Source organism: Mytilus edulis, chromosome 2 (genome assembly GCF_963676685.1).
Source record: "Mytilus edulis chromosome 2, xbMytEdul2.2, whole genome shotgun sequence".
Taxonomy (NCBI): domain Eukaryota; kingdom Metazoa; phylum Mollusca; class Bivalvia; order Mytilida; family Mytilidae; genus Mytilus; species Mytilus edulis.
Genome location: NC_092345.1, coordinates 6144530 through 6171104, shown reverse-complemented (window position 1 = coordinate 6171104; position 26575 = coordinate 6144530). Strand labels below are relative to the sequence as shown.

Genomic DNA, 26575 nt, shown 5'->3' with positions numbered 1-26575 from the left:
ATAAATATATGTTGTAGTTTTACTGGAAATGACGTTGGTGTGAATATTAACTCACCATAGATACCAGGCTACAAATTGTGTATATAAAGAGTATCCCTAGCTTCAAAGCTCGTTAACAGTCCGGCAGCAGCTATGCCTCTTTTGAATATATTTACCTTTCTGTTTGTTTTTCTGACACGTGCATGTCTTTGTGAAGTTTATATGGGAAGTTTTAGTGAAAATGATTATCGCAATTCACCAGTATTAATAACATACAGAGATATGGGATTGAAAATGTGTGGTCGTTATTGTCTCTACCATAAAGCGTGTACAGCTGTAAACTATAATGTGGTATCTTTAGTATGTGAATTACTTGCTGGATCGGCAGCGGATCAACACGCAACAGTTCAAGATATAATATATTCAGCAATCGACACGTGGTCATTGGTAAGCTAGTTACTTTGATTGATAAGTAATGGAGCGACCAAAAACTCCTACCACTGAAGATACTATTATCTTTTAGGGTGAACCCTAAAGAGGCCCACGAGAAAGTAACCAACACTAGAAAATTACTAAAAGACATCTAGAAGGCATCATGCAGTCTTAAACAAAAGAAGAAAAAAAACTGTGTCGAAAACTTTTCACGCTGGGATCATGATACCTTTCCGATCGTTGCATTTTCTGCTATTGATGGGAAAAGGATATATGAAACAATACATACTATGTAAAAATAAGGAAATGTGGTATGATTGCCAATGAGACAACTATTTACTAAAGTTCAAATAAAGTGAATGTAAGCTTTTATAGTCAACTGTACGGACTTCAACAATGAGAAAACGCCATACCGTAAAGTCGGCTATAAAATGCCCCGACATGAAAAAGATGAAACAATTCAAAATTTAGAAAACTAACGGCCTAGTTTATGACAACACAATTTATGAAGAAAAAAAATGACAGACACGAATCAACGACAAGCACTGAACTGTAGGCTTCTGATTTGGACTTGTTCGTGAGCGTTTAACCCTTCTCCTAATCACATACATTGGTGTTACAGAACAACATAAGAACACTGTTTTAACTGTCTTTGTGGCATAACTTGGTTCCTGCACTTTATATATATTGTTATATTTTAGACTGACGATCCTTGTTACCCTAATCCATGTTCTTCGAACACAAAATGTACGAGAACGAATCGGGAATCGTATAACTGCTTATCAGGACGTAAGTAAATACACAGAGAAAATAACACAGTGAAATAAAAATATAACAAAAATACCGAACTCCAAGGAAAATAAAAGGGGGGGGGGGGGGGTCTGTAAAAACTGATAAAATTAAACGATATCAATCAACGGAACAAGTGAAAAACAACTGTCATATATCTGACATAGTACAGACCTTTCACGACAAAATTGGTGGCAGTTGTTTATAGTTTCGTCATATAGAACAAATTTCGTGAGCAACCAAAACAGGCATAAATTAATAGGTCAATGTGACAGTAATTGGGATCAAGCAGCCAAAACTGTCAAACGTACATCACAGACATACAACACAACTGACTAAAAATTTTAAACAACTATAGAAACAAATCTTACAAAGACACCAGAAAAAGTGTATTGACTTGACATGAAATAGATATGAGAATAAAAGTTAGAGGCGCACAAAAAGAAAGACTTTTCTCCATTTCGTTCCAAATCCTAATATATACTTTATTAGGTCAATTCAATAAAATCTTGTTGACAATCATGAAAACTCATACATTTTGTTTTGAATTAATTTTGTTATAATTTTTTGAATATAAAAAAAGGAGATGTGGTATAATTGCCATGGAGACAACTGTCCACCAAACTTCAAATAAATGGATGTTAGCAAGCATACGTAACCGTAAGGCTTTTAAACAATGAGAAAAACCCATAACGTATGGACGGCTATAAAAGGCCCCGACGTGAAAAATAGAAAACAACTCGAATAAGATAACTAACGGTCTTATTTATAACAAAATATTTTACGAAGAATCAATATAACTGACATGAACCAACGACATTCACCGAATAACATGCTACTGGGGACAGGCAAGCAGAGAATGTTTCGGGATTCAACATGTTGATGAGCGCACTTACCTCTCCTTACCTGAGACAATGGTGTCACAGTACAACATATTAACAAACCATAAATATCAATCGAAAAATGCTTAACTTATCAGATGGATACAAATAGAACTACATTTATACCAAAAAAACCAACGTGCACTTACAAATGTAATGTTCAGAAATGAACATATCTGCAGGAAGATGATTTATAACTGACTGTCTGGACGCCCAGTGGATTGTTTTTTATGTGCATGTTCAGGACGACGGTGTTATTGAAATCAGTCGATATATGAATAACAAGAAGTGAACCTTATGATTTGTACATGTTTTTTCAACGAATACATAAAATAATTTCTGTTTAATAATTATAATATGGAAAATGTTGAGAAATGATTAATGTCGGTAAGTACCTCATGGAAGTGCACGTGTACATTACGAATTATAAAGTGGTTTAAGGCAAAATACGGCCATTGAATATATAAAACACAAACATATAGCCTAAACATTTTGACACACCAACATGATGATTATAGTATAGATTTACAACAATAATAATAATTCTTCTGCATGAAATATTATTTATGATACCAACACAAACACTGCAAAAAAGTATTCACAATACGTAAAACAACTGTTTACCATTATATGTGGATTTTCTTTGTGGTATACATTTGTGACAACATACAAAAAAATAAGTAAATATGTTATGATTGTGGTTGAGAAATGTTTACACGGAATAATAAAGAACGCGGAGGTGAATATCGTCAAATGTGAAGGTCACTGTCCAACCTCAAACCAAAGAAGAAGTTTCAACGAGTAAACAAACGACTTATTAAATGTAATCAGTAAAAATTGTAACAAAATAAAAACATGAAAAACATGTACACAAAAAAACACCCTCAAAATAGCCCAATTATAATAATATATATGGTCGTCCGTTACTAATGGTAGGCATCAAAACACATGAATATTGAACAAAATGCACAAACGTCAACCATCCCGTGAGATACACCTTTACTATCAGTTTTATAAAAATGTACAAGAAATTAAGGCTGAAGATCTCTTACAATACAATTTTTAAAGGGGAATTACGAAAAAATCCAAGATATTGTTGGTATTAATCATAAGGTTTAAATTTCATATTAATCAGACATGAATTATACGCCAGAGGGAATGGATACATTATATAAAGGGAGGATTATTTTCCTTAAAAATACTCGATCGGCACTGATTTTCAAACTCATCTTAATCAGTCACTCTGTATCTATATTACCCCTGTAACATGTTGCTTCGAGGGTGCCGAGTAATATAAAACTTAGCGGGTGTGACAAGTTACCCCTCGAGAAAAACACTGTAAACCGAAGTAAAGAAAAGTTATATGAATAGTATTATTATGTTTAAGCTAATCTACGGTTTGGTTTCATTTAGAGTTTGTTGTTCGATCGAAAGACTGTGGTGATATTCTAGAAACAGGCCAAGGGAGTGGTGTCTACACTATATACATTAATGGCTCACAATCAGTTGAGGTCTACTGTGATATGGAAACCGACGGAATCGGATATACGGTAAGTTTTCTGTAATGATCAATTCAGGTGATTTGGGATTATTATTTATTTCCTCTATTTCCTTCATTTTATGGAAATTGGAGTTTCAATATCTCATGTTTGACAAAATTACAAATCATTTAGATACAAATTTGTAAGTTCGTTTAAAAAACTCAAGTACATTGTACAGTGTAGGTAATGGAAATCACACTCAAATCTTTTCCAGGACATGATGAATTATATGTCAATATTTTCAATATTTGTCAAGGTTTCTGATTTCCCGTCTTAGTACTTGGTCTATTCAAATGCAATTCATTTTATCATGCAAAGACAAAGAACATGGGAGAAATTAATCGGGAGGTATAACAGAGGGTATAGATGGAGATTGCAAATAGAAAATAATGGGCAAAATGTGCAGAAAAAAAATGGCAAAACATGAGGTATTGCGACAAATAGGTAAAAAACGAGAAGAAATGAGAAAAAATTGATGATTAATATAAAAAATAGAGAATAATGGGCCAATAATATATCGAACACAGAAAAATGAACAAATAAATTAAAGAAAAATTGTTAATCTTGTTGAAGTCCTAATTTTAAAATGAGCATTGCGTGGTTTTATTTTAGACTTTTAGATGCAGTTGCAAAGTCTAAAATGTCATTGTTGAAGGGTGACATTTCCCAATGCAGTTGATTTTGAAATATTGTTTGTCTAGTCCAGTTGAAAGCAAACTAGATAGACTGATAATACGAATGACCAATGAGGTCATATTTATAAATTTATTGTTTACAAAACTTTTTAATTTTTGAAATACTGAAGCTTTTCTACTTCAGGAATAGATTACTGTAGCTGTATTTGGCAAAACTTTTAGGAAATTTGGTACTCAATTCTCTTCAACTTCGTACTTTATTTGGCCTTTTTAACTTTTTTGGATTTGAGCGTCACTGAATGAGTTTTTGTAGACGAAATGCGCGTCTGGCGTAAATACTTTAATTCTGATATGTATGATGAGTTTAACTAACAACATAAACGGAACATATATTTCTAAACCAGATACGAATTTCAACAATCAGTATCTCTTCAGTGATACTCGATGCCAAAAGCTTTGAAAATTCAAAGCTTCATAAAAATATGAAGAGCTATAAATTTAAAAGGACCAAAATTACAGCGAAAGATGAACAAGTAATCAGAGTATTGCATGAGTGAGCTACATTCCATTTTTGAAATAATTTCAAAACTTTTGTCTCTACAATTCAAAATTTTTGAAATACCTACCTTCAGGCCGGTACCGAAATACTGGCTACAGGGCTGGTCATTCCTTCGACAGACTTCAGCAGCAGCAGTGGCATCGACCCAGTTTTGAGAGGGGGACAGTGTTAGTAATAACATAAACAGTACCGTTTTTATCTGCACCAGATCCTTATTTCGACAATTACTGTCTCATCAGTGATGCTCGAGGCCAAAATATTTCTAACTGACTAACTGAGAGTAATTTGAAATAAAAATAAGTAATGGCATCTATGTAAACAGTAAGACGGAGACAGTAATGTGAAACTAGAAATCAAATGTTCTGACCCACAAATATTTCTAAATAATAGACATTCATTCGAGTCATTTAATCCTGCATGGACGAAACAAACAATTTACCTCCTTAAGAAAAAAACCAACAAAATAACCCAACAAAGCACAAAAAAATAAAACAATAAAAAAATAGACGTGAATAACAATATCTTTAAATGGTAATTCATGTCTTTGGTGGTATACACATACCGTATAAAATTTCACACTTTTTGTTTTAACTTTAAACGTGTCTAACAAACATTTCTAACCCCGCCACATTCTGTATGTATGTGCCTGTCCAAAGTCAATAGTTGTAGTTTGTTGATGTGTTACATATTTGTTTCGTTACTTTTTTGTACATAGATAAGGCCGTTAGTCTTCTCGTTAGAATATTGTTACATTTGTCATTCCGGGGCCGTATATAGCTGACTATGCGGTATGGGCTTTAGTCATTGTTGAAGGTTATACGGTAACCTATAGTTGTTAATTTCTGTGTCATTTGGTCTCTTGTGAAAAATTGTCTCATTGACATTCACACCACATCTTTTTTTGTAAAACGTTATGGGGAATGTGTACTGTGCAAGAGAGACAACATCTCGACTAACGAACGAAAAACAGCCGAAGGCCACCAATGGGTTTCAGTGCTAATGGACGTCATACTAAGCTCCGTGATATATTAATGAACTAACATTAAAAATCATGCAATTCTAACAAAGGCCAGAGGCTCCTGACATGTGACAACGCAAAAATGGGACGGGGTTAACATCTTTTGTGAGATTTGAACCCGGTCTCCCCTATACCTCTTACCAATGTAAAAAGAACAAACACACATAAATACGCTCAGTAAAACTCAGATTAAATGAAGCCCGAGTCCGATGTCAGAATAGAAAACAAAAGAAACTAAACACAATAAAAATGATAAAACAAAGGACTACTAGCAGTTACTGAAATAACAGCTCCAAACCTCAATTAAACGGATTGAAAGATTATGATCTCATCATTAAAATCTCTAGCTGAATCCCTCTCGTTAGAGTTAGAGTAGCATACCATCATAACATATATGAGAAGAACATAACCCGATTAATGCATTATATGTTTTAGTAACAGAAATTTTAAAAAAGCACTTGCCAAAAGTAGTATGTCCATTTGGATCATTTGCGCGATATAATATCGCGTGTATCCAGTTAAGACTTTAAGACTATTTTTTTAAATACACATTTCGCGTAATGAACTATATGATACATTCTGTCCACCTGTTCATTATTTTTTTTTTTGTCTGTCTGACCATCTGTCAAATTATGTTACCAGTTCTAGTAATGCAAGTTATGGGGTTCGTGTTGCTTATTCTTTAGTTTTCTGTTTTTTGTCATGTGAACTATTGTTTGTCTGTTTGTCTTTTTCATTTTTAGCCATGGTTTTGTCAGTTTATTTTCGATTTATGAGTTTGACTGTCCCTCTGGTATCTTTCGTCCCTCTTAATTTTCCTATAGTCAACTTTCCATTTTTGTGTAGCAACATCCCAGCGGCACCAGCATATGGAGTATATGTGTCTCAATTGATACGTTACTCTAGAGCTAGATCAAAGTACGTTGATTTTGTTGAATGAGGAATACTGCTTTCTCAAAAGTTGCTAAGACAGGGCTATGAATCAATCAAATTAATGTCATCACTAAAGAAATTTTGAGATTGCCAACATGAGCTGATTGGCTATTATGACAAAAGTTTGTCAAAAATCATATCTGATATTCTTCCTCAGTCATAATAACCTTCTATCATTACCGAATTGAACAGAGAAATAACACGACGGGTGCCGTATGCAGGAAATTCTTACCTTTCCGGAGCACCTGATTTCACTTCCGGTGTTTAGTGGAGTTCGTGTTGTTTCTTAATTATTATTTATAATTGTTGATGTAAATGTCCTTTGGTTTTGTGAGTCTTTGACTACTTGGTTTGGATTGTTATTGCCACATGAAGAGTATAATAAAAATAGCGAACTGTAAAGCAGATTTAAAAGGAAAAGAAGAGAAAAAGCTGAAAAATCGAATTTGGATAGAAGATGGGGGAATGGCTGGAATGTTTATGTGATATAGTACTAAACTCCTACCGGGAGGGATTGTGTTTATTATTCATATGATGAAGACATAATCTTTCAAACAGTTGAATTGAGGTCTGGAGATGGCATGTCAGTAACCGCTAGTAGTCTGTTGTTATTTATGTTTTATTGTCATTTTATTTATTTTCCTTTGTTGCCTATTTTGACATCGGACTCTGACTTCTATTAAATTGAGTTTCACTGTGCGTATTGCTATGCATTTATTTTTTCTACATTGGCTAGAGGTATAGGATGGGGGTTGAGATTTCAAAAAAACATGTTTAACCCCGCCGCATTTTTGGACCTGTCCCAAGTCAGCAGACTCTTGCCTTTGTTAGTCATGTATGATTTTTAATTTTAGTTTCTTGTGTATAATTCGAAGTAAGTATGACGTCCATTATCACTGAACTAGTATACATACTCGTTTAGGGGCCAGCTGAAGGACGCCTACGTGTGTGGGTTTTTCTTTTTCATTGAAGACCCATTGGTAGGCTTCGGCTGTTGTCTGCTCTATTGTCGGATTGTTGTCTCTTTCCATTTCCATTCTCAATTTTATTATGAGTTTTTGCGACTTTCTGATAAGTTCAGTTTCATTAGATACCTTTCTCACATCTAGTTAGAGATCTTACAAAAAGGAGATGTCGATAAGTCCACGATAGTGAAATGTCGGCCATTTAAATATTGATAAAAAAAAATATGTTATTACATCTATTTTATAGAAAACACTTTTAGATTTGTACTGACCAATAACAGATTGATGCATGTCTAATATGTTTTCTGCAAATTCATAGATGGTCGAATGTCGTCCGTTTTCAAGGCTCTTCCTCCATACACAACCCTAACTCAAATTGGGTTTTAGATGTATACCATAAAGGGATGATGCTCGTAAAATAATTGCCTTTTTATATTAAAAGATATTAAATTAAAACCAATTATGATGATATAACATGACAAGGAGAGTTTCTGTAGTTTTGTTGACGATGAATATACAATGTGATGAAAGGAAGCAAAAATATAGTTGCATGTTTATAACAGAAGAATGTTGGGTAAAATTAAAAACAATATAATTAAACATTGTGTGTTAACGGAATATCGCTTCCCACCTAAGATTTAAAGTCCTCCTTTGATTTAGATTTCATGGAAAGCTAGTCAACTTATAAAAGAGGGACGAAAGATACCAAAGGGACAGTCAAACTCATAAATCTAAAACAAACTGACAACGCCATGGCTAAAAATGAAAAAGACAAACAGAAAAACAATAATACACATGACACAACATAGAAAACTAAAGAATAAACAACACGAACCATAAACGATCCAACACCGATACAGAAATTCAGCATACATGCATTGCTAAACCAATTCCCGTCAAGACTATTTTGAGATCATCCAGATAGTTCACATTCACTATATCAAGTCTTATTTGTATTTGTTTTCATAGTCCAGCTGTTATTGTAAGTATCAAATAACATTATCAATATAAAATAATTGTACAATTATCAGATAGTACCATGTAAAAAATAAGAAATGTATTACATACAAAATAACTCGCACTGATTCAAAATATCATAGACGAGAAGAAATAACAAATAGATTTTAAATTTGCAGGTTTTCCAAAACAGATATGATGGCAGTGTTGAGTTTTATAACACTAGGACATGGACAAACTATAAATATGGATTCGGTAATCTAAACGGAGAATTCTGGTTAGGTATGTAATGTTTGTCCAGTAACTCGAGAAGTCTTTGATAAATATCTCATTTAATATGAAATACACAACATATTTTGTTTGACCATAAGGAAACTATTCAAATAGAGATGTGTAGTAAAAATCGATACCCTTGATGTTTACAAATTTTACATTACTAAGAAATATTTAAGTGGGGATGTATTTAATATTGTAGCATGAATGGTAATGTTTGCTTTGACCTTTGAGTGAGTTAACTTCTGACTCTTTTTTTAGAGGAGTGCATTAACTGCGTGATTGTTTAGTTATTGCACTCTCCAGTGCTGGTTGTAGAAAAAGTGAAGAATTGGAGGAACTAAGACATGTGCTCTAACTTCCTCCTTGTTATTTCCCTGTCTTGATCCGCCTCCTTGGCCTAGTAAACAATAACAGCTATTACCATAAAATGTCCCAATAAATTTAAACAAAATATATACACATCATAGAACGCGCCACTATTTGATTGGCATATGTAATCCATGAAAACTACAGTTAAGTTTAACATTTAACTAATGTAAGTGCGTTGTAGAACCTTCCCTTTGTTTCGTCTTTTCTATTATTGTCCATAATATTTCTGTCTTTATTTTTAATTTTTAGTTTTCTCCGTTATATCGCTTTAATTTCTTGCATTTAAGATATAATAAACACATCTGCAAGTGATGTGTTCAGCATTTTGCCAAACTATAATTTTTTTTTTACAAAAGAAAGCTATGTTACTGTCTAATAATAACATAAGATAGATGTTTCACAATGATCACTGGGGTAAAGCTGATGACCGTAACTGCATTCACGGTCATCCCAAGATGTCGGATGAAAAATTAAGTCAGTTTCTGTATTGTCTGTTAAAGTGTTTCTATATCATTTTCTTTACAAATCATACATTGAAACGATGTAAATTTATAAAAGAATCACTCGAAAATCACTAATTACTTCCGAGAAATGTGCATGAAACGGGAAATTCGATTTGAAAAAATCGTTAAGATGACCGTAAATCATAATCAAAATATTTTCAAGATGACCGTAACATAAAACAAGGATGACCGTGATTGGTAAAAAGATGACCGTAACTTGTAAAGGATGACCGTAATTTGAAAAGACTGACTGTAATTTATATAGTACGACCATAACTTTTATAGGATGACCATCAATTCTAAGAAATATCCGTATTGTATTCAAAGCTTTTTTGTTGAGTTTGTCGATCTCAATAGGGGCTCGGTTAGCGGATATAAATATGTTTCATAAATTTCTTTTTTTAAACTATAATATAATTGGCCATATTTAGGATTTATAACAATGATAGTTAATTGCATATTTCTCGTAAACAATGAAATATTTATTGATATCGACGTTAAAATTTTCACACAAATTGACAGCGATACGACGAAAATTTGAAGAAACATGAATGTGTCCCTAGTACACGGATGCCTCATCTACACTATCATTTTCTATGTTTAGTGGACTATGAAAATGGGATAAAACTGTAATTTGGCATTAGAATTAAAAAGATCATACCATAAGGAAAATGTGTACTAAGTTTCAATTTTATTTAACTTGAAGCTGGACAAACGGACAAACAAACAGACGAACGGACGAACGGACGCACAGACCAGAAAAACATAATGCCAATACATGGAGCATTAAAAACATTAATAATACATACGAATATTTGGTAATCGAGCCCATGTGTATGGTTCCAGAGGAAGCAGATTAAAATCTTAATTTGTTTTGATATATGCAGGCGGAAACACTTTTGAAATAGAACAAAAGAATCGAAGCTCTGTGTTTATCGAGAAAGCGATAAATGTTAACTGTAATGTTTGATATAGTAACAAAATTTTAAAAAATTAATAGAAACAAATAAAACGACAATTTTCTTATTTTAAAAACACCATTTGCATAAGTTTTCAATGTATCTATTACATAGTAATGCAAAACAATAAGATATCAAGTCGACGACATGGTTCTTATCGGGGCCTTTTCTAGCTGACTATATGCGGTATGGGCTTTGCTCATTGTTGAAGGCCTTACGGTTACCTATAGTTGTTAATGTTTGTGTCATTTTAGTCTTTTCTAAATAGTTGTCTCATTGGCAATAATACCACATCTTCTTTTTTATATATAGTATCTATAAGTTGGATGTAGAAAATGCATAACCTCCGATTTTTTTTTATCACGGACGGAGAACTCAATATCAATCTTTTAGTTCAGAAATTTTCGTGTCTGCCCTTCCATTATGTGAATCAAGAAAAAATTCCCCAAAACAGGTAACGATTGTATCGAAAAGAGAAAAATCGAGTGCACCTTTTTATGTTAGGGCATGTTTGGGGTGTATATTTTGTCTTTAAAACATACAAAGCAAGAGTATTTTATATATAACATCTCGCTTCAGATTCTATCATTATTATATATCAAAGCTACAGAATGACTTTATAACGTAAAAAAATGACAGTACGAAAAGATGAAATATATGGGTCAAGAGAGATACCTATCTAATGAATCACAAAAACAGAGTAGGTGTGTTCGAATAGCTATTTTTTCTAAAAGTACTTGATGACAGTCTTTTAATTTGGATATGAAAATGGATATCTTCGAAAAAAAATATGATTTTCTTGTGTGTGATAACTAGGGTTTATAATCTTCAACCACTGAAAATGTTTAGTCTGCCCTTCCACGAAATATTTAATTAGAATTTTTTTTAAATGCTTAAGAATTTTCAAAAATTCCATCTGACATCCGAACAGACAATATTTTTAAGTTGAATCAATGTAGACAAGATCATTAACTAATGCTCATTAGCTAGTAGATACATTTGTCTTTTAAAATATAACTGACATATAACGATCGATCGTAATGGTGCTATGTGGATAAATTTATCAGTTTTCAAGAGCAAAATTGGCAGAGCGTCATCCCTACAATGGCTTCCATTTCTACGATTGTGAGCATGAACTGGCGTAATGGGGAGATAATTTTGAAGAAGTAGAATCCTGACTGTATGAATAACATTTCTGTATATATACAAATTGACAACGTTCCGCCTTGTGATACGCTTTTCGTACAATACTATTTTAAGGATCTACTTTGCTGGAGGTCACCTTCACTAGTGTATTCGAATGATATTTTCAAAATATTTCTGTTATTTTATTTGCACGACAAAATGAAAGACGATATAATATCAATGGGTGTACATGCAATTTTTTGGCATTTTTAAAAATGTGTATTTATTATATGTCATTAAAAGGAATCCCAGTTACAAAAAAAAAATCTTTTGTCGAGCAGTTGAAGGCTGTGCACCGCATTTTTTTCATTATGCTTGTAAGGTGTCATTTTATCGCGCTTTTGTAGCATGTTTTCCCTTCCTGTTCATTTGCATGTCTTTTGTCAAATTCATTTTAAAAATTAAACCCTCTACTGTAAAAAAGATACATATGGTAATCTTTGCATTTAAAGCACGTCTTATTTTCTTCTACCTATAGGATAAAACTCTCATATTAATATGTGTATACCAACACGATTAATCATTTGAAACAAAAAGACAGTTATATAAATACGGATATTTCTTAGAATTGAGGGTCATCCTTTAAAAGTTACGGTCATCATTTACAAATTACGGTCATCTTAAAAGCAGTTACGGTCAGCCTTGTTATGAATTGCTGATTCTGTTACGGTCATCTCGATTGTGATTTACGGTCATCTTGGCGATTTTTTCAAATCGAATTTCCCGTTTCATGCACATTTCTCAGAAGTAATTAGTGATTTCCGAGTGATTCTTTTATAAATTTACATCGTTTCAATGTATGATTTGTAAAGAAAATGATATAGAAACACTTTAACAGACAATACAGAAACTGACCTAATTTTTCATCCGACATCTTGGGATGACCGTGAATGCAGTTACGGTCATCAGCTTTACCCCAGTGATGATTCCACGATTTTAAATGACAAACAACAATTACGTGGAGTGTTAAGGTGGTAATAAACACTAGAATGAATTTGGCTCGTTTAATGCCCATAAAATGTTGACAAAATATTTACATTCACCCTGTAGTGTTATGTACCACCTTAAGTTTTAATAATGCAACATTCTGAATATGCATGTTCTCTCCATAACAACGTTGAAATAAGCAAATGAAAATAGTTGAATTTACTAGTTTGGAATGTTAAATATTCCAAGGAACTTTTAGACAAAATACGAATTTTTTACCTCCTTACTTTACACTTTCACACATTTTCTGAAACAAAAGTTTTCCTGTTTATTAGGAAGATCGTTTGAAAAATCTGATTGCAAATTAATTTTTTGCAACTAATGCAAAAGTCTTCTTCTCTTATGAGAACGGTTAATATGCTAAATATACTTAATGGAGATGATTCAAGCATAAAATTTTATCTTTTTACATTTTTTATCTACGTTCCGGTAATAAATTGTATCGAAAGGTTGTAGGTATTCGTATTAGCACTTATTGTACTCCGTAATCATTTTTGGTAAATTACCAGAAAAGACATATCTTAATTTCATTTATTTGAATAATTCAAAAACACTTATCGCTATCTTGATAATATTTTTCGTTAAACAATCAAGAATTTTCGAAGTACACTACCTAAATTTACCAAATGAAACTTCTTTAAAAAAAATCAATTATATACGGTAATAACTGTCATTAATTAGATACACAGCTTTTGTTTGAAATTTTGGCTGTAGATGTAGAAGATATGTTGCAAACGAGATAGCACATCCTAAATATTACAGTGATGTTGTTCACAAAGCCTGTAAATTTAGATACAATCCGGGTAAACACATATGTACAGTTGCACATTCACGGTTCTAAAATTTTACCTATATTTTGTTGTCGATACCTATATTTTAGCATTGCACAAGGTCAAGTTTTTCTCTGACTGTTAATGAGTCTGAATGTTGGATGTGTACTGATTGATATTTTAGTCTTAGACACATGATTTTTGTTAGTTTTGTTTTGGCTTTGAACTAGCTTAATTTAGTTAGTTTGAGTACTCTCAGATCTATCTGTAATTTGTGTCTTTTATGTTTGTGTAAGAAGTTTATGCACATTGTATCGATCTGATAAATAAGGGCCTTTTAAACTGATTTAAATAGATTGTTCTAAAATTATACTGTTACACCACTGTTCCATGATAGGAAAAAGTTTACGCTATCAAGCATGTTTAAGCCCGCCACATTGTGCATGTTCTGTCGAGAGCCAGATAAAACCTGTTAATCAGTGGTTGTCATATGTTGCTGTATATCATATAGTTTTTCGTTGTATTTTGTTGATGGTCTTCTTGTTTGAGTTGTTTTATATTTGTCATTTTTGTAGATTTTTTATATTTACTATGCGGTATTGGATTTGCTCATGTTGAAGGCCGTACAGTGACCCATATTAGTTAAATTTTGTCTCTGGTAGAGAGTTTTCTCATCGACTATCATACCACACCATCTTATGTTTATATCGAAACAATATTTATCATTAATCAACCGAAAAGCTAGATGTTTTCCTTTAACCCTTGCTTTTAACTATTGAAATATATCTTTGAGAATTTGAAAATCCTTTATTATTTTATAAAGTTGAGATGCATCTCTCATAGAGTTGTGTAGTTTATAAACTTTTCTTATTTAGATAACAGATTTGTCTTTCAATAACCATACCATAATTTTGACTAATACTTTAAGGACTCACAAGCAAAAGATGTTAAAATCATCCGTTTGGAAAAAGTATAGTTTATATACTTTTCTTATTTCGATATCAGAGTTGCAGTAAGCATTAGCTGATTGTGGGTAATAGTTAAATCACCTCTTGGAAAAATTTACGGACGATATCTCGAGTTGGTTAAATGTTATTGGATATTTGTTCAGGTGACAAATAAAGGCAACAGTAGTATACCGCTGTTCAAAACTCATAAATCCATAGACAAAAAACAAAAACGGGGCAACAAACTAAAACCGAGGGAAACGCGTTAAATATAAGAGGAGATCAACGACACAACACTAAAATGTAACACACACAGAAACGGACCAAGCATCAGACAAAATCCCACGAGAATAACAAATATAACATCAAAACTAAATACATGAATTTGAGATAGACAAGTACCGTGACACGTCTTATCGCAATGTGAATTTACACTAAAAAAATAAGAGAAAACAAACGACGCAACGTTAAAATATAACACACACAGAAACGAACAATAATATAACAATGGCCATATTCCTGACTTGGTACAGGACATTTTTAAAGGAAAAAATGGTGGGTTGAATCTGGTTTTGTGGCATGCCAAACCTCGCACTTTAATGGATATGTTCCAACATTCCGTTTTTTCCGAGTGTGACCTGTCGAATATTGTTCTTTGTGTTTTGTTATTGTTTTTGTGTTTTTGTCATGATATGGTCAGTTTGTTATTGATTTATATGTTTGAATGTCCCTTTGGTATCTTTTGCCTCAGATTTTTATAATAAAAACATGCTTTTTCATTTTTCTGCAAATGAGAGCACAACGTTTCGTTTGACTTCCCATGCAAGTCATCTGATAATAAAACTCTTAAGTCAGCAAACATTATCACCAAAGACATATGAAGAAAACAGTGTTAAAATGTTGTTCAAAAGTTATGGAAATTCGTGGGTACACGTATTCTTTTCTTACATTAACCATTGATACAGAAGGGTATAGTTACAAAATGTCGAATGTCTACTGTTGCAAAAATATAAATGAATCACTAACTTAGAGGGAGAAGATTCACAAGCAGTGGACCATGCAGGATGTTGGTTTTTGACACACATAGGTATGGTAACAAGAGACCATTAAAACGATAATGATCAAGATAGAGTTTTAAAAAACAAAGGAAAACACATGTCGAGAAAGTAAAAGAAAAACCCACATTTATAATGGATATCTTGATTTATTTGATTTTGATTCAAGGTAAACAAAAGCTTAAAACATATTTGAAATAAAGATCTAATTGTGTTGTTAAGAAAAAGCTTGTTAATATTGAATAATTATGTCGAATAAAAGTACATCATAAAAGTCCATGTGGTGCCACGAAGCAATTTGCACTTTGTACCAGCATATCAAAACAAAAAAAAGTTTAGAGCTGGAATTAAACCTTTATGTTGGTTTTTTAAAAATTGTTATAAAGATATAACACCATTTTTTCATCAAATTATGAAACCAATTGTCATGAACATTTTTTGTTGTTTTTTTGTTGACATGATGAATATTTTGCGTTTTCATGGATGCAGGAAGGCAGGTTATTAAAGTATTCTCGATTAAATTTGTCATTCAAATGAACCGGCAAGCAAATAAATATCAAAAAGTGAGCATTTGTACAAGTAAATCGTTGTTTAAAAAAATGGAAAATGTGCTTAATCAGGGGAATAAATTCAAATAGTTCTGATAAATTGAGTGATTTTATTCACATACAGACATGAAAGTTTGTGCGATTCACGTATACAAATGTATTGGCGCACCCCATAAATGTTCATTTACCTTTTTGAAACTTTGCACATCTCTTCTAATGATGATGATAACTTACATGATTGTTGTTTCTAATTTCAAAAGTTTGCGATATGCATTGAAAATATGCAACGACCTCGATCTTTACTGATGTTTTGGTACAACCTTATGTTTGGTTTTATAAATAAGAAACGAACACCTTAAATTTAATTGAAGAAACAGCAAGCATTTGATAGAAGAGACTTTGTTAAGAAACAGTCATAAAACCTGAATGAATTAAAGATATTGGATGGTTTATAATAATTCAAGTATCATACACACATATGCATGATATGTACGTAATTGGGGTTGAAACAATAACCAATTCGAATTGTTGTCCTGAAGCATAATTGATATAGCTCTAATCTCATGTCGTTTTATTAAATAGGTCTGGAATACATTTATCAAATGACAATGAATGGTGATTACAAGCTTAGAGTAGATTTGGAAGACAACAATGGCGTTGAGGTTTACGCCGAATACTCCACATTTAGAGTACATAGTGAGGCTGATTTATACAGGCTGATTATTGCTGGCTACTCCGGAACAGCAGGTAATAGTACACATAAACATGTACATGTTTCGGACCATATGAGTATTTGGACCATACGCGTATGGTCATGACCATATGCGTATACTCATATGGTCCAACCATACGCGTATGGTTCGACCGTACGCGTATGGTCGGACCATATTAGTATAATACTCGTTTGGTAATTAACGGGTCGGACCATATGAGTATTTGGACCATATAGGTATTTTTTTTTTAAATTACATTATAAAAGTTTCAATAATACAAAAACTTTATCTAAAAAAACAATGATGGTAAAATGACAATGTATTATTTTTATAATTCAAATACTACGTAAAAACTAAATACTGATGCCATAGTTAGTTTTCATCGCTAATTACATTCTTTCATGAAGGCTTGGGGTGACATTTACTTCCACAAGGTATCTGTTTTACATTTGCAGGTCTTGATTGGGCACGATCCTGTCCATTTACACCTTTTGTTTGCGAGTGAAAAGCTAGCCTTTGTGTAGCTGCGTACAGTGATACCAAGGTCTTGGGCCATTCCGATATGTCTATGTTGTTTTTAGATCTCTAGATCTCAAATATATTAGCATGACTGTGCATTATACCATACTCACAAGATAACTTAGATAAACTATCATGCTACTTTCCAATGACTTCTTGTGTAACAGTTCATTAAGAAATTTTTGGAATTTATTTTTTAAGTCGACATATTGCCATTCACTCGTAATAACAAATCGGTAATTACCATCGGTATAAAATGTGTTTATTATAGTTTTGAAAAGTAAGTAAAATTAACTGTTTGAAACTTCTAATTTGTATTTAGCTTATCGTTTAATTATATTAATATAATAATAAGATTACCTATATGATATCATCTTTTTAATGAACGGTCATACCATATGAAGAGTTTAGAAGTATTAAAAGTAAAACAGAGTGTTAATTACCCCAACCATACGCGTTTGGTCGGACCATATGAGTATATATCCATATTGGTCATGACCATACGCGAATGGTCAAGATACTCATATGGTACGGAACATAAACACGAATATCCGTACCATCCCCCCCCCCCCCAAAAAAAAAATAAAAATGAACACTAGAACAGTTTTTCCATTGCCCCTACGTACTGTATATGTATTGACAGGGATAAATATGAAGAAATAACTGTAGGTTACTTCTATTACAACGCAACAATATATAATATTTCTTTTATTAATCTATTACAACGCAATAATACATACTATTACTTTAAAAACCTATTACAACATTGAAAACTGATTTCAAAAGTATAATGGTCTACACAAAAGCATCTACTTCAATAATATAAACCCGCAATAAACAAGTACCATATTTAAGATATTCGACGCCTTCCGATCGGAACGTATAATATTCTAACAGCACAATTTTTGGTTATGTCTTTTTTGTCCTATGCCTAACTTATTGTAAAAATATGACAATTAGAAAATGCGGGCACTAATTCCATTTGAAATCTTCGTATATATTCATGTTGCTTATTCTGTCAACCAGAAAATAACAAAGTGTTACAAATTGAAACGAAAACACAAATTCAAAACCCGGGAAGATTCACTTGAAAAAAAAATTCAAAAAATTCAAAACATAAATCCTTTCCAGGGGTATACAACGGACGGTCGCCTAAAATAGATGATCTATGATACTTTTCTCGACAAAAAAATATATTTGATATATATATTAGGACACTCTTCATTTCAAGTATTATGTTCTGATTAGGGACTTCCCGTTTTGAATTTTCCTCGGAGTCTAGTTGTTTTTGTGATTTTTCCTTTTTTTTGTTCCCAGAATCATTCTGAATTATTACACTATATATAGTAAATTTCAAAATTCAAACCACGATTGAATGTAAAGTATGCATTTTCTATTGTGAGAGCATGACGTTTCGTTCTTCTATATAAAATGAAATACGATTTGTCTCCATTGATATTCTCAACGATAAGTATGACTTAACATATCTACCGTGACATACTGTTGTACTTTAATCATGAAATGGAGAATGGAAATGGGGAACGTGTCAAAGAGACAACAATCCGATATAAGATCAATCAACAGCCGAAGGCCACTAATGGGTCTTCAATACAGCGAGAAACTTCTGCACCCGGAGGCGTACTTAAGCTAGCCCCTAAACAAAAATGTATACTAGTTCAGTGATAATTGACGTCATACTAAACTCCGAAATATACACAAACAACTAACATTTAAAATCATACAAGACTTACAAAGGCCAGAGGTTCCTTTCTTTGGACAGGCGCAACAATGCTGCGTGGTTAAACATGTTTTTTGAGATCTCAACCCTCCCCTATAACTCTAGCCAATATAGAAAAAGCAAATGCACAACAATACGTTTAGTAAAACTCAGTTAAAAAAGTCCGAGTCCGATGTCTGCATAGGTATTAAAAGAAACTAAGACAATGACAATGCTACATAAATTAACAAGGGCCCGGACTACTAGCAGTTACTAAACAAAATGGCAATGATACATGAATTAACTACTAGCAGTTACTGACATGCCAGCTCCAGACCTCAACTAATCTGATTGAAAGATTATGTCTTCATCATATTAAAATTAAGTACAATCCCTCCCGTTTGGGTTTAAGTATTATACCATCATAAAATATATGAGAAAAAACTAACCCGTATCATGCCAACATATGGTTTTAGAATAAATGTGTTTATTTCCGATGTAAAAGACCATATGAGTGAATCAATATCAAAGCCAAAATATGCAATCTTAATGACTTGACAACAGTATCGTAACTATATCCCTTCTTGATAAGTCTGTTTAAAGGGTTTGTTTGCTTTTGAGGTGAATGTCGACATTTGCGTGCTTTGTAAAGAATATTACCATAAAAAATTGAATGTGAAATACCTGAACGTATAAGATGTCTGCATGTTGCATTATATTTACGAATGATGCTCTAGTACCGATGATAAAATTTAGTAAATATTTTGGCAAGTTTGTGATATCGAAAATCCTGGTGTTATGATTTTTCAGTAATACACAAATTTCTCTCGCTAAAATCTAATACGTTGTTCCATACGCGAACGAATCTTACAAATTTAGATATATAAACACCATAAGATAGTGACAAGGGAACATCACCATCCAAAAATGGATCATTACCGATAGGAATTGAAAAATCATCACTTTAATCATAAGACCAAGGGGTAAACAAAGACTCACAAAACCAAAGGACATTTGCATCAACAGTTATAAATAATAAATATGAAACAACACGAACTCCACTAAAAACCGGGAGTGAAATCAGGTGCTCCGGAAGTGTAAGCATTTCCTGCACCGTATACGGCAGCCGTCGTGTTATTTCTTTGTTCAGTTCGGTAATGATGGAAGGTTATATGACTGAGGAAGAATATCAGATATGATTTCTGACACACTTTTGTCATAACGGCCAATCAGCTTATGATGGCAATCGTAAAATTTCTTGATTGATGACCTTAATTTGATTGTTTCATAGCCCTGTCTTAGCAACTTTTGAGAAAGAAGTATTCCTCGTTCAACAAAATCAACGTACTTTGAGCTAGCTCTAGAGTTACGTACAATTGAAACATATATACTCCATATGTTGGTGCCATAAATTTTGGTATTAAGTTTCCCGTTAATGATATAGATATCAATATCGAGGAAAGGGCAGTGTTCATTATTATGTATTAGCTTTATTTGAAGTTAGTTCAACAGGATAAATTTCTTTAGTATACATACTGAAGTCGTCATTATTGAGAGCCAATATATCATCCATATATCTAAAAGTATTGTTGATTTTTGTATCAGATGTTGTTTAGATGGGTCTTTCCTGATTTAAGTCATAAATGGTAACTCATAACAATACTGACACAGGTCCGCAATAAGTGGTGTATAGTTTCACCTGACGATGGTTATGTAAAAACATGAAAGTACTTGTGAAATTAAACTATTCATACCGAAACTTTTGGATGTATTAGTAATCTCTATACATACAATTATACTTAGAATTGAATTTTGCGTCCACACTAGTAAAGATATAAACTAAATTCAATTTCAAAATGCTCTTCAAGTCCTTTAATTTAAAGGACTTAAAGGACATTTTGGAATTTAATTTAATTCATATATACAATTTTTTAACAGTAATCTATTGTTCATTACAATTTATTACACACACAGATCGGCGAAAAAGCCAACTCTTTTACTATATCTACAGATTATAAGGGTCAATGATTACTTATTCAAAACTATACCAACTGCGTCGGAAAATGTTCTAACGAAACATCGTGATCAAATACAGTTAGTTTCCTGTAATCTGATTTACACGTAGCAAAGTGGATCTATCATTTAACTCGAAAAAGTAGCTCTTTTTACCGGAATTTTGATTCGGAAATAACTTTTGTATTATCTACAAATCTAGCTACGACAGTCTCTCTCAACCTTTAATTTCTAAAGTACAGACAGATAAATATTTTTTTGGAAATTTTGATTAATTTTGAAATCAGTAGTTAGTGTGATGAAGGATCAGGAAGCTTCGTTTCTTGTAATGTAGGACAAGGTAGCTTCATTAGGTTTGACGTAGGATCGGGAAGCTTTGGTAAAGATACCAAAATAATATTCAAAACTCTGCAAAAACAAATTGACAATGCTATTGCAAAAAAAGAAAAACAACAAAAGAAAACCAACAGTAAACAAATCACACCATATCAGAAGTAAATCCTTTATATAGTGGAACGTGAAGTTAAAGGATAATTTTTCAGTATCAAGCCTTGTTAAGGATATTCACCTCTGAGGAGCAGAGTATGTCTATAATTGAGCTTTTTTTCTAAGCCTGATTTTTGGATTCAGATTACTGTAAAAGAGTATTTGGTGTGGAAAAAAATCATATCGTGGTGCATTTCATTTTTTGCTACGGCCCTAAGAAAGTACCCAATTTTGATGGTTTTCCTATATATCTGTGTGTTACATTTTAATGTTGTGTCGTCATACTCCACTTATATTATATAATGCGTTTCCCTCGGTTTTGGTTTGTGACCCGGATTTGTTTTTCTCTATCGATTTATGAGTTTTGAACATCGGTATACTACTGTTGCCTTTTTTTGACTATTATCGTGAAAAATAAATAACAGTTCCACAATTATACTTTTTGCATACTTTCAATAAAGATGAAGTGGACCAATCTGAATAAATTTAACTTAAAAAACTATAGGTAGGTATTAATATAAGAAAGTTTTATCATATTTTTATGCTTTATTTTAATGTCAAAAGAGGGACGAAAGATACACGAGGGACAGTCAAACTCACAAATAAAAAAAAAACTAACAACGCCATGGCTAAAATTGAAAAAGACAAACAGACAAACAATAGTACACATAACATTAATAGAAAACTAAAGAATAAGCAACACGAACCCCACCAAAAACTAAGGGTGATCTCAGGTGCTCCGGAAGGGTAAGCAGATCCTGATCCACATGTGGCACCTGTCGTGTTGCTCATGTGATAACACATCCGGTAAATAGTCTAATTCGGTACGTCACATTCATAAAAGGGAAGGGGATTGTAGTTACGACGTAAGGAACATGTCCGATATCATTTGTGAAACGGTTATTCCATAACGGTCAACCAACTCGTGATGGCGTCCGAAGGGATGATTCCAACTGCACCATTTGAAACTCTTGGTTTAATAGCTTCCTTGTGAGCAGCAACTCTCTATCAAGAAAATCATGATAAGAAATGCAAGCACGGGAATATCGTATCAATTGGAAAATATATACCCCGTATGCAGGTGTTGCTGGAATGTTGCTACTTAGAAATGGAAAGTTCACAATTGGAAAGCTGAAATCATCTCTTTTGTCGTAAAGTTTTGTTTTCAACCGACCCTCATTGTCAATTTCGAGATGTAAGTCAAGATATGAGGCCGACTTAACTGTATCTGTTGTATCATTTATCTCTAGTTTGATAGGATAGATGCGTTCAACATAGTCACCAAATTTTGAAATATTTAGTGAAAGAACATCATCTATATAGCGGAAAGTAGAGTTAAAGGATATTGCTAACTTCTTATCTATCTTCCTAAACAGTTCCTGTATAAAGTCAGCCTCATAATAATAAAGAAACAGGTCGGCAAGGAGAGGGACACAATTTGTTCCCATTGGAATGCCGACAGTCTGTTGGAAAACACGTCCTCCGAATGTAACAAATATGTTGTCAATCAAGAAATCAAGCATCTTGATAATGAATTTTTTGTTTGAATCAGAGTGATCCTCTACAAAGTAGGATTTATCCCTCCCTAAGACGAGATACTTGTATCTACGTTGACCATTCTTTTTTATGTCAAATTTACCATGCTGTCAAATTTGTGAATTTGTGAATGTTCTCTGATTTAAGAATAAAACGCATATTATTTCAATTGCTTTGTTATAAATGATTGAAAAAATAGTCATCTAAGAAATTTGAAAAATATAGGATGTACTTGTTTCTGGTAAAATCTTTTCTTGTTCCCCTAACCCATTTCTCAATATTTTGTCTAAAAAGACTGACTTGATTGGTAATAAAATTTGAAAAATAATAACTCCACAACTACTTATTGTAATTAAACTATTTTTTCACAGAGTTGAGTTGAATTATAATATTTATTAAATGCATTGCTATTTCCTATTTGTATCACATGTTCCAGAACGAGATTTCAACGAGACTGAAACGTAAGAAGAATATACCTTTAAGTGAAATTTAGGACCAGAAAGCTACTTAGAAAAAAAAGTGGGCTGAAACTGCCCTGTTGAGTGTAAATACAGAGCATACACTTTTTAAATTAAAAAGTAGGACCAGACTGCTTTGTTTTTCGTGGATAAAGAAAAAATCTTCTTTAAGTTAAAGCTTTGTTTAGCGGAAATAAGGATTAGAATCTTCTTTAAGTGTGAAGTGGGACCATACAGCTTCGTTAAGTGTAACTACATACGGACTAGAAAGCTTCTTTAGGTATGAAGTGAAACCATACAGCTTCGTGAAGTTTAACTACGGACTAGAAAGCTTCTTTAAGTGAAACGTAGGACCAGATAGCTTGTTAAGTGTAGTTTAGAACAAGAAAGCTGCTTAAAGTGTAAAGTCAGACCAGATAGCTTTGTTTAGTGAAGTTAAGGACCAGAAGGTTTCTTAAGTGTAAAGTAGGATAAGATAGCTTTGTGAAGTGAAGTGAAGGACCAGAAGGTTTCTTAAAGTGTAAAGTAGCTTTGTGAAGTATAGTTTAGGACCAGCAGGTTTCATAAAATGTAAAGTAGGATTAGATAACTTTGTTACGTGGAGTTAAGCTCCTGAAAACTTCTAAAAGTGTAATGTGTGACCAGATAACTTTGTTAAGTGTATTAACGGACAAGAAGGCTTCTTAAAATGAAAAGTAGTACCAGGTAACTTTGTTAAGTGTAGTTAAGGTCCGGAAAACTTCTTTAAGTGTAATGTGTGACCAGAAAACTTTGTATAGTGTAGTTAAAGACCAGAAGGCTTCTTAAAATGTAAATAGTACCAGATAGCTTTTTGTGATCAGTATGACCATATTTTGTTTTACTATAGTGTCCTTTCTTTTTGCTTCAAAAAATGTGTATTTTTATATTTAAGGTGAAGGCAATTATGGCATGCTTTATAACCATAATACCCAGTTTAGTTCACCGGATAATGTTACAGCCTGTACTTCAGGACGCAAAGGAGGTTGGTGGTATAAAGGTTGTACATACGTCAATCTGAATGGCTTATATAAACCAGGAGTCAGCAGTTGGGATTCAATGATGTGGTACGCATTCAAGATAACAAATGGCTGTAAGAGAACCTCGATGAAATTAATAAAAAAATAATGATAGAAAATAAATTTAATTTCAGGAATAGAACTCTTTTATACCTTTTCTAGAAATGCTTTAGCGTGAACATGTTTTGTAATAATTTTGATAAGATCTATTTTTTAATAATCCTTTTATTCATTCTCAATGTGTGCATGCGTTTTGTGTATTTTTAGCACAATACTTCTTGCTATATGACATCACTGTTCAAATAGGACAGGAAGTAAAGATATCCTCTACTATTGTTAAGTTTATCTTTTATGTATGTATTGTATAATAATACTGACGCTTGCTATTTTCGTATCATAGGAAACCCGATACATTTAAAGGTATAATGATAATATGTTGAAATGACATGCTGTAGTTTTACAAATGAGTGGCAGATCATTCCTGTTCACTCAAATATTAAATGTATTGAGATTAGTATAAGTCGTCCCTGTTGAATATCTACCGACACCAAAGCGGAATTTTTTACCAGCTGTAGTTAGAGGTTTTAAAAACCGGCTGTACAATGCTAGTTGTAGGAAAAAGTACAGGTTACAGTCTCGGTTGTATTAAATAGATTTCAGAAAATGTTGTATGAGTGCCAGTTAGACAACTCGTTATTCATGTCACAATTTGTAACAGAAAAACCTTTTTTGGTCAAAGTACGGAGTCTTTGCGAATAGTAAGCTATAAATGGCCACGAAAACGACTAGTGTTAAACCATTCAAACGGGAAAACCAACGGTATAATCTATATGTTGTGTACATTTTATTATTTTGAACAGGTTATCACTTGTACAAAAACTTTGTACGTGTAATTACTTGTATGATGCCATCATACAAGTTATTACTTGTACACATATAACTGTACTAGTATAATTACTCGTACAATTTTTGTTGAGAAAAATATAAGAACTTGTACAACACATTATCTTTGAGTTATGTTTGTTTCTGTTTTTGCTTTAAATGTTTTATCAAAAACTTCCTTTCTATATGTTTGTACGTTAAATATTTCTTTGTCGATTGTAAGCTATTATTTCTAAGTGTATATTAGTATTATTTTTCAAATGTTAGAAGATTACAGACAAACGACGGACGCAAAGTAACAACATAAATCATGATAAAAAGTTGCATATGTTATATCATATATTGGAAACAAAAGTAAAGCCTAACGATCAATTAACCTATTTATTTGCACAAGACAACTGAGCATAACAGCTTGAATTACACAAGCTTAAATTTTTGTTTACAAATATTTTTATGTCTATATATTTTTGAAATTTACTTACGTCAACAAAAGATTAGAACGTGATATAATTGTTTAATAATTGTTTTACTTTATTTGAGGTGACTTATAGGTCCATTGGGCCGGGTGTATTACTATTTATCATATATTATATGTTTATAATCTGTACATAATTTACACATGTCACTATAATAAATAATTTACTTACTTACACAATAAGCTTTTACATGTGCCTGTCATACAGCCACCCTGATAACTGCAATAAACATTGCATTGGTCACCACTTAAAGATAGCATTTGTACTGCTTTCATGACGTTAGCCTCTATGTTCTCTGGTACATGTGTATGTCCAGCATTGTCAAATCTTTTCTCTGCATCTTTTCGATTTGATTTTGACTAATTAAGGTAGCACTACAGTCAGAATTTTTTCTGACTCCAACCAACAGTCTTTAAAGATTAATTACTCAAAAACTACTCAATGGATTTT

General features: G+C 32.6%; 1 protein-coding gene across 1 annotated transcript; it reads left to right on the top strand.

The window, feature by feature from the left end:
• Positions 1-26303, top strand: LOC139510460 (fibrinogen-like protein A). The gene is made up of 6 exons (XM_071297041.1): positions 1-426; positions 1113-1200; positions 3495-3631; positions 8869-8971; positions 16871-17035; positions 24644-26303. Exons 1-6 carry the CDS (start codon positions 133-135, stop codon positions 24874-24876), a joined length of 1020 nt encoding a protein of 339 aa, XP_071153142.1. The 5' UTR covers positions 1-132; the 3' UTR covers positions 24877-26303.
• Positions 26304-26575: the final 272 nt, after the last annotated feature.